The 14,100-nt window shown below is 35.5% G+C and overlaps 3 protein-coding genes across 4 annotated transcripts in view; 2 read left to right on the top strand and 1 right to left on the bottom strand.

The window, feature by feature from the left end:
* Nucleotides 1-2,087, top strand: part of LOC131801556 (dedicator of cytokinesis protein 3-like) — a 168,932-nt gene extending 166,845 nt beyond the window's left edge. For both annotated transcript variants that reach the window (XM_059120329.1, XM_059120338.1), the window contains one exon: nucleotides 10-2,087. In XM_059120329.1, the coding sequence (XP_058976312.1) occupies nucleotides 10-2,073 (2,064 nt within the window). In that variant the 3' untranslated portion in view covers nucleotides 2,074-2,087. The remainder of the gene's footprint in view (nucleotides 1-9) is intronic.
* LOC109611831 (LIM domain-containing protein A-like) lies at nucleotides 2,087-5,942 on the top strand. The gene is made up of 2 exons (XM_020035135.2): nucleotides 2,087-3,146; nucleotides 3,208-5,942. Exon 1 carries the CDS (start codon nucleotides 2,191-2,193, stop codon nucleotides 3,124-3,126), a length of 936 nt encoding a protein of 311 aa, XP_019890694.2. The 5' UTR covers nucleotides 2,087-2,190; the 3' UTR covers nucleotides 3,127-3,146; nucleotides 3,208-5,942.
* A 2,916-nt stretch (nucleotides 5,943-8,858) lies between these two features.
* Nucleotides 8,859-11,879, bottom strand: LOC131801615 (replication protein A 70 kDa DNA-binding subunit-like). Its single transcript, XM_059120449.1, has 6 exons — nucleotides 11,656-11,879; nucleotides 11,354-11,595; nucleotides 9,828-10,787; nucleotides 9,513-9,765; nucleotides 9,253-9,447; nucleotides 8,859-9,182 (listed from the first exon to the last, which is right to left on the bottom strand). Exons 1-6 carry the CDS (start codon nucleotides 11,692-11,694, stop codon nucleotides 9,069-9,071), a joined length of 1,803 nt encoding a protein of 600 aa, XP_058976432.1. The 5' UTR covers nucleotides 11,695-11,879; the 3' UTR covers nucleotides 8,859-9,068.
* Between the last annotated feature and the right edge of the window lie 2,221 nt (nucleotides 11,880-14,100).

The raw sequence follows: 14,100 nt of genomic DNA on the forward strand, positions 1-14,100 counted from the left end.
TCTTTTTAGAATAAACAATTTGTTTATCGTGGCCTCGAATATGAACGCATCAGTGCATTTACACAACGTTTACAAACCGAATTTCCAGCTGCCCAAACACTCAACACAAATAGTCCACCGGATAATTCAATTTTATCGGCTCCCGAACAGTATATACAAATAAGCAATGTACGACCGGTGGCCGATGCTCAGGCCCTGAAGACAGCCATGGTTACGGTGCCGGAAAAAATCGCTCGCTTTTATGAAGTGAATGACGTGAGTCGTTTCATATCGGATCGTCCCATCCACAAGGGTCCCGTAGACAAAGACAACGAATTCAAAAGCCTATGGATTGAACGTACCACCTTGGATATTGCCTCGCCATTGCCGGGCATACTGCGTTGGTTTGAAGTTAAACAGAAGTCGGTGCAGGAATTGACACCCGTCGAATTTGCCTGTGAAACTATGCACAATGTGGGCAAAGATATCTGGGACTTGATACAGCAATATCGTCAAGATCCCAAGCGTAACATCAATCCGTTTTCGATGCGTTTACAGGGCGTCATAGATGCCAATGTTATGGGCGGTATTAGCAAGTATCAAGAGGCATTCTTTACGGAACAATTTTTAAAGTCACCCCAGGGTCAGGGTCAACAGGCCAATGTACAAAAGTTGAAAGCTTTAATATTGGAGAAAATACAAATTCTAGATCAAGCATTGGAATTACATGGCCAATTGGCTCCGCCTGGAGTACAGCCGTTGCATAATCGTTTATTGGAACGCTTTTCACAGCTAAAACAAAGCCTCTCAGGGCTGGGACGATTAAAACGCCAAGCCTCTGAGAGTATAGTTAACACACCGCTACCACCATTGCCCACAGAAAAACGTTTGGCCAGCAATAACACCGGCTCAACTTCTCTTATACCGGCTTCAAATTATTACGAACACGATGAGATTTACACAAGACCCGGAGACACTCTGAGACCTGTGGAATCAATCATGAACAGATTTGGTGCCCAGAACTCTTATCAAACACTAAGCAAAGAGAATTTATCGAATAGCATTGGCCATTCGGAGGTTGCAGCGGGAATCAAAGAAAATCCCGAAGTCTGTCCTCCACCCATACCAAATAGGCCCCGATCACAAAACTTTTCCAATTCCAATTCACTTACAATGGATGGACCAGAAGTGCCACCAAAACGTAATCATCAGGCACCAGGCTCACCGGGAGCCCCGCCTCTACCGCCAAGGGGTATAACTCCCGACAAAAGGGCTTCCAATCCCATGATTTTCAATGATTTCTCTAGCGAGTCACCCGTCTCAAGTATGCCCAGGCGACCACATTCCACTTCGCATCAACACAATCAAAAGTATGCCGTAGTTGATATTAGTTTCGATGATCCCGAGGCAGATCAACAACAACTGGCACATTCACTGAATTGTCATGCCTCTGATAACCATCATTTGTCTACACTGTCGTATGCCCCCAATGATTTTCGTGATTCAGGAATTTCCACAGCCAGCGCCCATGAGTTGAACCATTTAAATAATCTAAGTGAGGAATCATCCACCAATTCTATGAGCACAGTACATCATCGTGATCACTGTCGCCTCTCCTCCAGCGGAAGCATGGAAAATGGCCAATATATTTCATCCAGCCACAACAATGGCGGTGGCTTAAGTTCAACGCAACGAGAGAACTCTTCAAGTTCCTTTGATGTGGAAGATTTACCCATGCCTCCACCACCTATACCACCAAAATCCCTAAATATAATTGGTAACTCGGCAATGAATGAATCATCCTCATCGGCCTCATTGGAGGGACCCTCGACACTCAACACTCATTCCAATACACTGCAACACACAGCAACGGCATCATCCAACTCGACAACACCGCATGTACACCCGCACCATCATCATCACCATAGTCATATTCATGCCCAAAACGGTCACACTAACAACGATGGCTATGTCTCACCCAAATCAACTATGGCAAATGCCCTGGGCAACAAAGCCCAATCGGCGACGACGAATAGAGCAAGCCTGGACGACACAGAAACCGAAACTCATAACGAACTTGGCAACACTTTTTGAGTTACAATATGTCGCTGCCATCATCAATCGCCAACATCGACATCTAGCATAGACTTTAATACAAATACCGAGACATCATCGACGCCAAATAGCACCTCGCCACCACCAACGCGCACCATGTTCACGGAACAGGCGGTGGTGCATGCCTCTCAGTCAATGACATCGTTGACAATGAATATGACCACAAATACCAATAATACGTCAGTAGGTTCACCCAGTCATCAGCATCATCACCATTACAATGACTTAAAGGGATCATCCATTAACCATGCAAATATAAATCACAAAACAACAACACAATCTCAGACTCTCCAACAACAACAACAACACAATGCATTCGCCTCACACTCCCATGTCCATCATTCTCATGCACACACTCATGCTCCACCCTCAATTCATCAACAACAACAACAATTAAATTATGCCGCCAAACAACATTCGTACACCTTACCATCCTCCTTACCGACCACAACGACAATGGAGAGCACAACAACAACAACATCGTCCATGTTTGATATATCCAACAATTTCAATTCCAACATTGAACACTGTTCATGTGGCCTTTCCTTTAAAGTCGATCGAAATACAAATAATCTTGCAATGATGGGTACCACTTCGACATCTCTGTTGAGTTTAAATAATCAACATTATCAGTATAACAACGATAACAGTACCACACGTTCACTGGAAACCAGTAGCTCCGTTGCTCTGCTCGACAGTAGTCAGAGGCAATCGTACTTGAGTAAATCGCATCACCATAAGCCGCAGCATGCTCGACATTGTCATCATAGGCGTCACGATTCACACGATTATGCTGTGCCACATTTGATGCAATACCAACCAACTGAACCGCCCGAAATTCATACACATGAATATTTTTCTCAGGAGTCCCAGGAATCGCTGACAACCAATACGGCCACAATGGCTTTTAGTCCTCATGCTACTACTACGCAGCCACAGCAACAGCAACAACAACAGCAGCCGCAGCCTCATAGTTGTCATCGTCATTCACATGTCCATGCCCAAACGGATTTTAGCTATGGCCAGCGATGACATGCTTCCAAATGAGAAATGTAAGATGTGTTGCGGAATCCCAAGATGTAGAGAACTTATAATTTCACATTTTGTATTTAGATATATCCCCATATGGGCCTAACAACAGGGACCCACTTTCATTTGCAATTTGTATGTGATTTATCTATTATTGATCTAGATAATCTAATTTTGTATGACTCGGTGAAAGATTGGGATCTGTTAAGGCAATCATTGCCCCAAACTCCTATAACTCATTAGGTAAAGCGGAATTTTTGTCGAATAGCATGGGTCATGCCGTTAAAAAGTCTGCAAGTTTCCCACCTTCAAATTGCAAATCGCTTAGAATGGTTGGACTAAACGTAACAGAAATTTGTTGATCACAATCTGAAGCTATAAAAGAACTGATATATAGTTCTTTTCTGACTAAGTCATAGAAAGAAGAAATTGTTCTGAAGAACTATGCTCTTGGAGTTTAGAATTCATTTTGTTTGTGCCGTCAAAAACATATTCGATTTTCAATAAAAGGCTTTTCCATTTCCCTTGGAAACCCAAATCAAAAGTCAATACCAAGGCCTGTCTAAATTTGTGCTGGGTCACAGTTAATTTATTGAATTTAATTTATAAATCATTGTATGTATACAAATTGTGTAATGAATAAATATATATTTTTTAGTTTTTATTTAAATTTTAATCCAGTATCTTACAAGTTTGTCACATATGACAGTACGACACAGATATAAGATATTCTAATGGCCCAAGCAATTTAAAAAACTATGGTTGGGAAGCCACCTCTTGAAAATGTTTCAAAATATTTTTACATTTGGTCATAGCGCCCTTATGACGGTCTCATTCAATTCTAAATCTCCAAAAAAAATTCCAGGTAGTTTTACATCTCTGTAAATTATGTCTGATTTTTGCAAAAAAAAATGCAAGCTAAATCCTACTTGAGCTACATGTAACGTGAACAATCCTTGCTGGGTAATATGGCGGTTGCTGTGTATCGTTGTTGCTACCACATCGTGTGGTAAAAAGTAATTTAAGATGTTGCTTTGCCATCGTCTTACAATCGTGCAATCGTCATTTGGTCCATGTAAAAATAGTTCATTACCAAAACCACCAACTGATCTATATATCATGAGGAATATCTTCTTATAGAAGCGAAGGTATGATTGATTTAAGAAATTTTGAATGGACCTAGCCAGGAGAGTCAGAAATGATCTTAATTTAAAAGTGCCAAACTATTAAATGTCATTTGATACGGCCAAAAAGTACCACGTAAAACCATAGATCTTTTAGGACGAATTCTGTTTTCGAAGATTAGGAATAGATCTAGAGGTGTTCGTCCGACTGGCTGATATGCAAAAGAATTCTCAAAGGGGTTATCCAAATTTTGTACATCAGTATAATATGGTTAAACTTAAATCGAGTTATGAGATGGACAATATAAGTCCACTCCTTATGGTACCTCTCACACAAAACGTCTAAATTTTCAACAGAAAGTGATTATCCAATTTTTAAAATGACAAGTGTACATATACAAATATACAATATCCTTGAGGTAACTTCCATACAAATGGTCAAAATTTTGATAAAGTAAACTTAAACAAGTAAAAAAGAAATTAAGTTCGGCCGACCCTTCACCACTTGAAAAGTAACTTAAAAACAAGTAAAAAAGCTGTAAGCTCGAGCGGGCCTATCTTTGAATACCCTCCACCATTTGGAACGATTTTGGATATTTTCAAAAAAATTAAAACCCTTAAAAATTCTGTTAAAATCTTAAAAATACCGAATGTAGCCGTTATATTAGTGTCTATACGACGACGTGGACCTGCATAGGTAACTTTTGTCATAAACCACTACAATATTCAAATGCAAAACTTGAAAAAATCGGTGAAAAATCATCGAAATACCGAATTTAGGGAGGAACTATTATATGGGGGCTATAACAAAACGTGGACATGCACCGATAATTTTCTGTCATAGGCTGTAATACCCATTACGAACCTCAAATACCAAATTTGAAACATTTCCGGTGAATCTAAATACCGAATTTTAAACAGCTTCTTTAAAAATTATGGCTAAAATCAAATGCTGTTTGCAGACGAAAGATAGCAAAACGCAAAATGCTTGATTTCTATCACATGCGGTTTAAAGTCTGGCGTAATTACATAGGACGGACGAAAAATTCTAAGCTAAATAGTCTTAGAATTTTACGCTGATCAAGAATATATATACTTTGTTGGGTCAGAAATGATTATTTCGATGAAGAACTTGATGAACCTTTTATACAATGTATTATTGAGGAGACAAAATTGAAGCATGCTTCTAGGCGCCAACAAATTTATTTTTTCTTTTTTAATAATAACAAATTATTTATATGAATAAAAAACGAAACAAATCAAAACGTGTATTCCTAAAATAAAACAAAAAATAATTTACAACGCAGCAACAATTATCAAAATACCAATGTTGTGAAACCAATGACGTATCGGAAAAAATATATATTATGCGGCAAAAGAAAATCTTTTTGCAAACATGTTAACGAAAAACACCACATTTTTATAGCAAAAGAAAAACAAAAGCCACATACGTAATAAAAGCAAAAACAACATTCAAAAATTAAAAAAAAAAACTACCTTAGAATTGAAAACTTTGTGCAATGCAGGCATTACTTTATTGAAATAAACTATATAACCAAACAAACATGCAATACATAAACTATATTTAAAAAAAAAACAACAAAATTTAATAATGTTTATACACATAATTTTATAAGAATAACATTTCAAAAGAAAATAAAAATAAATACAATTTTTGAATATTTCAAATCAAAACAAACGAACTAGTAAGACAAATTATCTTCAACAATAAAGTGCTAAAAAACGCATACATACGCACACAATTATGCATACTCTTAGGGCTAAAACAAAAAAAAAAAAGCGCAAATGAAACATAAGACATATTTTTTGTATAAGATATTTACATTATTCTGTAAGTTTTGTTGTATCACGCCTCCCTCCCCTTGGCATTCGAATTTGTATATTACCTTATTTAAAAAATTTAATGTTTTTTTTTTAATTTTATTTCTAGTTTTTGTTAATCAGAAAATCATCTGATAATTTCTGTTATTATTTAGAGTGCTGTTTATATTTCTTACTAAAACAAATGGAATTAAAAAATTTTAATACAATAACATATTTAAAACATATATGCAAGTTATTATCGATATATAAACTAGTCAGATAATAAATTTATACTTATATAAATTTATATTTAACGAATTGAATAGATGCATACATTTACAGATACATACACTCATACACAAATAAAGAGATATCTTTAAAAGTAAAATCAAAAAAGAAGAAAAACAAATGGACAAAGCAAACAAATCATGTTCTACTCATAACCTTCAAAATATCATAGTTTTTAATTTTAACAAATAAAAAAATAAACATTAAAAAATATATTTTGGTTTTATTTATTGTGTTTCAATGGTGAGTTATGCAATTGTTCAAAAAATACAGTTATATTATTTAAATCAGTAGTGGGATCTCCACCAATTTTTGCAGTTACCGACAAAATGCTGTATCTTTCGAAAGTAGAATGTTTATTTAATAAAAAAAGTTTTAATTGTTGTTGAATTAATTGTCGTTAATTATAGAATTGCACTACAGAGATCTATCATTTTATGCATATCGTCGATGTATTAATGTCAGAATTTTGCCTTCAGAAGAAATGATTCGTTGCATAATTGATCGTCATCACCAACTTGGCATCGTAACAGACATGCCTTGAACCGGTAAACCACGTTTAAGTTACACTGCGGGAAATATTAAAAAAAATACAGAAAATTGTTAACATCTGCCAAAAGCCATCCTTATCAGCGGGGAATGATTCTTACGCGACTACTGCGTATTAATATAAGTTAAGACTACGTATTTGTGGTAGTGGATTTTGCCACTGCGCTTTAAAAACAGACAACCAATTACGGGAAAATTATGAGTTTAAGGAAAAAAATTTAAAAAGGAATTAAAACTAAATTCAATAAAAGAAATTTAAGTTTTCAACAAAAAAAATCCTGGCTCAACGTGGGTTGAATAAAGATTTACAGTTACACCAAGAGCAATTGATGCAAAAGTTAACAAGTAAAAAAGCAGCTAAGTTCGGCCGGGCCGAACTTTTAATACCCTCCACTATTTCGAAAGAAATTGAAAAATTTCAAATAAAAATCCGAAAACTACCATTTAAATGAAGACCGTTATGTCATAGACTGTAGTTGTTTGTCATAGGCTGTAGTGCCCATTGCGAACTTCAATTACGAAATTCGAAATAAATAAAAACATGAAAATACTGAATATCGGGAGGTACCGTTATATGTGGGCTATGCTAAGATTTGAATCTGCATACAAAATTTTTTGCCATAGACTGTAGTACCCATTTGGATCTTCCAGTACGAAATTTGAAACGATTCCGGTGAATAATGTTACTGAAATCATCAAAAAAAACGAATATCGGGAGGTACCCTTATATAGGGGAGCTATACGAAGACTTGGACCTGCATTCAAAAATTTTTGTCATAGGCTATACTACGAACTTCAAATACAAAATTTTAAATAATAATGCCGCTAAAATCATGAAATTACCGAATATCGGGAGGTACCGTTATATGGGGGCTATACGAAAACGTGGACCAACGTGGCCCATTTAAGACTTTACCTGCCTACTGGTAAACTAAGCATGTATGCAAAATTTTAGACTTCTATCTCAATTCGTTCGAAAGATAGCGTGTTTACACCAGACAGACATACGACATCGCCAGATAGTCTTAGAATTTTACGCTCATCCAGAATATATATATATACTTTGTAGGGTCTATTATGAATATTTCGAGGAGTTACAAACGGAATGACAAAGTTAATATACCTTCCATAGAATGGTGGAGGGTATAAAATCTACATTTCAAGGGTTTAGAGGACAACCCATTTAGTTAAAATGCAATATTCTAACTAACCGTCGTTTTTACCTTTTCCCCTAACAGGTTTTTCTAGTTTTTTTTGGTCGGAGAACTTCATTTCAATCCTATTACATCCCAAGCAATTCACTTTTCTTTTCCATAAAATGTTGGTTATCTATTTACGTTTTTCGTTCTGTTGAATCCAGGACGACCAATTTATAACGGCCACTCCTTACTCATTTTCGAAGAAAAATGGAAAATCCGATCCAAACAGTGTCTCGTTTCGGTTGCATCGGCTTTTCAACGGATGCGGTCGGGATTTCTGTGCCCTAAACACGACAATATCGCTGTTTATATACAAAGCTGATGATAGTTTCTTATCTTCACAAATTCGTACACATTCTTTAACACGTTCACATTCGAAGGATAAACTAATTATATTACAAATCAGACATGATTTAAGTATTACATTTCACGAAATATGCACTGGTTAAAAAAATAAAGACATTAGATTGCGAACCCTTTAAGTATTAACCTCAACATTTATTGGGGAGTTTCTAATCTCCCTGTTTACCTCCTTCCGAGTACATACATTTTCCCCAAGTAAAATAACCACACAATTGAACTTTGTTTAGAACAAGACAAAATCATATATGAAAAGAATTTTATGTTAGATTTGGGGAACTTGGAAGGAGAAAATCCCAATCACCAACTACAGTCTCCAAAAATAAATCCAGCAATCAACTTTGCCCATTCTGTGACAACAATAGGGTTGTCACAAATAAAATACTTCAAATTTAATATTAAAGATAGGAATAATTTTAATGAATGCTTCAATGTATTCACAAACATGTTGCCTCCAAGTAGGTGTAAATAATTTTAATTACAATAGGTATAAATTTTGGATGTTACTATAAACGACGTGTACAAATAAGGTAAACAATAAAAATCTAAATTCTATGATGTGCAAATAAACAAAATAATTCTTAAATACAACGTAATCTAATTAAGCCTTATTAATACCGGTCATTTCTTTAAGACTATCAATCAAATATTTGTTATATTCTTTATAGTTGACAGGGGCAGCTGATTGTACGGTCAACTTACTGCGACTCATGTCCTAGAAAAAAAACGAAACGAAATATTTATTTATTTTTTAGTAATTGAATGAAAATTTAATTACTACTTACCCCATAGGTTTCGACTTTGGAACGCAGTTTGAAAACATATGAATGGAAATTTATTGAAGTGAAAATTTCTTCAGCTTCTGTGGGATTGTTTTCCAAGGCTTCTCCAATTTCTTGGGCACTACGACCCAACAGCTGTTCGCCCATATCACTGAAACAGGTAACCCAGCGATTGGAAGTCCAGTCACCAATACTCATCTGAAAAAAAAAAATATTTGCTTTGTTGAAACTACAAATGATTAACGAGATATACCAACACTTACATTGACCAGGAGACGATATTTAAAATTGGTAAAATCGGCATTACATCTTTCACAGCGATAATGACCGTTTTGTTCATCGATGACCTTCTTATTACAGTCTGGTTGTGGGCAAGCTTTGTAGTAGGCGTTATTGCTTTTAATCAAATGTACAACAGCTTTAGTTTGGAAATAATCCGCTTTATCTCCTGTGCCCAAATTACGGGCTTCGTAGAATGTACGCCATTCAGTGCTGTAGCCACCTCCAGCTCCAGTTCTAATGGAAATATTTAATTTTAGTTACGACAAAAACAAATGAGAAATGATATGGATTCGTACCTGGCTGAAACGGAATTGGTAATGTTGGCTCCGCCACCATTATCAAACCAACCACGGAGCTTATGACCTTCGGGTATGTCGGGATTTATTTTCAAAACCGAACCATTACCAACGCTAACAGATTTGCCGCCATTGAATTCGTTGATCCGGCCGCCTTTTACCAAAACTACCGGTTGTACGTGTCCATCAAAATTAACAGCTTCATCGCCCCATATGGTTACCGTCACAGCAGCCTCGCTGGTATCTACCAAAGTCAAATCCCGTTTCTTAAACTCCTTGTTGGTGGTACGTGAGGTAAAGGCCTGTAATTCTCCAACTTCCTTGCAAACGCCAACAATATCTACAGCAGCTTTTGGCTCCATATTTGCAACCTGAGATATAGGAACCAAATCGTATTTAACAACAGGTACTCCACCATCATCATCATCTTCGCAAGGTTGGACCACAGTGTCACTGGTAAATGTCATTTCATAATCGTTCTTTAATGTAGAGTACTGTTTATTTGCTGGCTTCAATTGGCACTTGGAGATGTAGTAGAGTTTGTCGACCTCTATCATATCATAAAATTTATCGCATTGCTCGCGAAATGCAGTCGCACGTATTTCACCGGATTCATCCATTAAATCAATGCTGAATAGTTTACCTTCACCTTTGGCATTGCTCCAAGTACGTAGCGGGGACTTGCAGGTTACACGAACTTTTATAACCCATTTATTTTGATAAGGACTAAGACTGGCGATGGGATGTGTAAGGCCTGAATTAATGGTCGAATCCAGATTGTTGTTGTTGTGATTAGTGTACATTGGTTTAGGTTTATTCTCAATAGTTTTATGAGAAGGAGCTGCAGCTGAAACTTCGCCTTTTGATATGGCTTCTTGATAATTAACGGGTTCACCAATTTTATGCTTCACTTGGGAGCCGGGCATAAGAACAGTCATTTCCAAAATGATCAACACTCGCCTTTAAGAAATAAGAAAAATACATTAGAACCAACCGCAGACGAGTCAAGACATATCAAACTGAATAGATTTGTAAACATATGCGGATAATTATTCTTTATAATGGCAACTAATTCAACTCGTTTTGAGAGAAAATCGATTTATCATATCATAAATTAAATAAAATATTTTATTTGTTAAGAAGGGTTGCGATTTCATTTCATGTTTGAAATACCAATGACATCTATCTAATGGAATCCGTAGTGATTAATGAAGGAATAGTTGCCCTGAATTATTCTACATCAATTCATAGTTATTCGCACAGGATAACCATTTAGAAGGCATAAATTGAAACACCACTGACAGAGGCTTTGGAAATATCTGATGAAAACCGTAAAGCGATTATTGTATGGTTACCCTGAAAAATTCCTCTACATCAATCTATAGTTATTCGCAGAGAATAGCTATTAAGAAAACGCAAATCTTGTCCATTCGGAACGAGAAATAATACGCAAATATGAGACAATTATATCGCGTAATAAAAAATAATGTATATCGGGCTGCTGATAAAATATCATATAAACTTACTTGCCGGCATCATTTTTATTGACCACAGATGTTATGTATTTGTCCACTCTAATAATGGTCCATTCTTTTAATTGGTCGTCAGCATATTTCGTGTTTAACTGGGTAGCCATCATCGCATAACTATTGAAATATGTACCATCCGAAACCAATAGACGGACACGTTCTGAATCGCCGCTATTTATACGTTTAGCACCCATTATTTGAAAAACAGGACCCTCAATTTCTTCACCAGACATCATGCGCTAAAAGAATAATAAGCATTCATTACATTTCACAACTTGGGTAAATCCTTCCATACTTACCGGTAAAACGCCAGTTGACAATGGAGGAATTCCGGGCATGGTTAAATTTGTTGAAATTAATTTAAGAGACAGTTAAAAATGAAATCTATTTTATCGTACTGTTTTTCAGCAATTTTTTCTGAGACCAGCAGATGTTGCAACTTATCAATTCGACGCCTTTGTTTAGAATGTATGCTTCTTGCTTGTAATTGCAAAACTTTTTGCATCAAAACGAAAATGAGGCGGGAATATATTGTTGATGTTATCATTTGGGAAATTTCATGTGAATGACAAATGAGTACCCTTCATGAAAGGCGTGTGGCGTAAAACAGGCGTGTGAATATACCAGCATAATAGCGTTACCAAAAATTCGACATACTTGGTCGAAACAAAAGATATTAGTTGTGTTCCAGAACCTGCAAATTAGTACTAATTAGCACTAATTCTGCTACAACGTGTTCCCGTACTCCAAAAACTAGCAAAACTTGCAGCTCTCTCGAGAAAAAAATGGCGCTGAGTGGTGCACATTTCTGCTTGTTTTAGCTACATGAATTTGGCCGAGCAGAAATGTGCATATTGTAAATTTGACATTTAATTGGCAGGGCTAACAAGGCTGAAAAATGTATTGATACATTTCAATAAAGAAAATGATCAACTTGAAAACTAAAGGAAAAACCAATATTTGTCGTGCAAAAAACAAAAAGAGAAAAGTGAAGAGGACTGGCTGAATGAGGAATCAGATTATTAATTATTATTATAAATTATTTATTTTAACTTATCGTCTTCAATACTCATTTTTTAAATGTTGGAGCTCTTTTCAGTAAGGTTTCACCAGTCCGATTTAGGCTGTTTACTTTTGGAATTTTGAATTTTGACATTTTATCGCATTTCTGCTAATTTTCCGTTCCCTTATTTTCTGAGCAAACCTAAATGAGAATGACATTTCGAACTGTTCTCTCTTCTGCTAGTTTTACTACTAAAAAAGTACTGGAACACAACTAATGTTTCTCGGTAGACGTACATGGCAGAAGAAAAAAAATTTAAATATTTTTTCAAACATAAGTAGATTTTTATATTTTTTCTTATACGACATCATTCGGAGGTTATTATAATTCGCTTTTTTTAACAATTTTTACAAAGTTAAATAATTTTTCATTCAACATTTTCAATTCCAAAATTGGTTTGACAGTTCATTGTCCCAGCAGCTGTGTCGATGCGTCTACCTATATTCTTCTACCATGGTAGACGTATTTCGCCAAACAAGTAAAACACATGTATGTATATTAATTGCTATGTTTCAGAACTGCTAGAATGTAATAGTTTTTCCTACGATAACCGATATTTATGATATCGAATAAAACTGTGTCTGTGTTTTAATAAATAAAATACAAATAAATTATGGGAAGAAACGTACATTGCTGGGCGAGCTTTAAACACCTTAGGCAGTTTTGCCAAGGAAATAAAATATATGGAGCAGTTTGAATCATATTTTAAAAGAAAATCCAGCCATTTCAATGGCGCGATAATAAGGCAACATGAAAAGGAACGCTTTGGGGCATGGTGATTATTGTTAATCGTTATCGATAATGTAACAACCAATTTTGGAATTAAAAATGTTGAATGCAAAATTATTTAAATTTTTAAAAATTGTTGAAAAACACGAATTTTAATAACCTCCGAAATAATAAGACTAAGAAAACATTTAAAAATCTAACTATATTTAAAAAACATTTAAATTTTTTTGACATATCAATGCTCCTAAGCGTTGATGCATCTACCTGTATTCTTCTGCCATGCTGTGGCCTATAAAAGGTCGGCCAGTAAGTAAGTAAGTAAGTAAGTACGTCTGACAACCATGGTAGAAGAATATAGGTACCCGCTTCGACACAGCTGCTGGGACAATGAACTGTCAAACCAATTTTGGAATCGAAATTTTTGAATGCAAAATTACTCAAATTTGTAAAAATTATTAAAAAATGCATATTATAACAACCTCCGATTGGCGTTGTGTGGTAAAACATAGACAAATGTACTTATTTTTGCAGAAATATTTAAACAATTTTGACATATCAATCAATGTTCCCAAGCGTTGATGCATCTACCTGTATTTTTCTACCATGCTGACAACCAAGTTTAAATTAAAAGAGAGTTAAGTCACAATAGTGCAAAAACTACTAAGTTTGTTGTCAAATTGTTGTTAAAAGTAGTCTTCTTGCGACCTTACTTGGTAGAAGAATACAGGTAGACGCGTCGACGCAGCTGCTGGGACAATGAACTGTCAAACCAATTTTGGAATTGAAAATGTTGAATGAAAAATTATTTAAATTTGTAAAAATTGTTGAAAAACGCAAATTATAATGTCCTCCGAATGACGTAGTATAAGAAAACATATAAAAATCTACCTATATTGGAATAAACATTTAAATTTTTTGACATATCAATGCTCCCAAGCGTTGATGCATCTAC

The sequence above is a fragment of the Musca domestica genome, unplaced genomic scaffold (genome assembly GCF_030504385.1).
Source record: "Musca domestica strain aabys unplaced genomic scaffold, Musca_domestica.polishedcontigs.V.1.1 1, whole genome shotgun sequence".
Lineage (NCBI taxonomy): Eukaryota > Metazoa > Arthropoda > Insecta > Diptera > Muscidae > Musca > Musca domestica.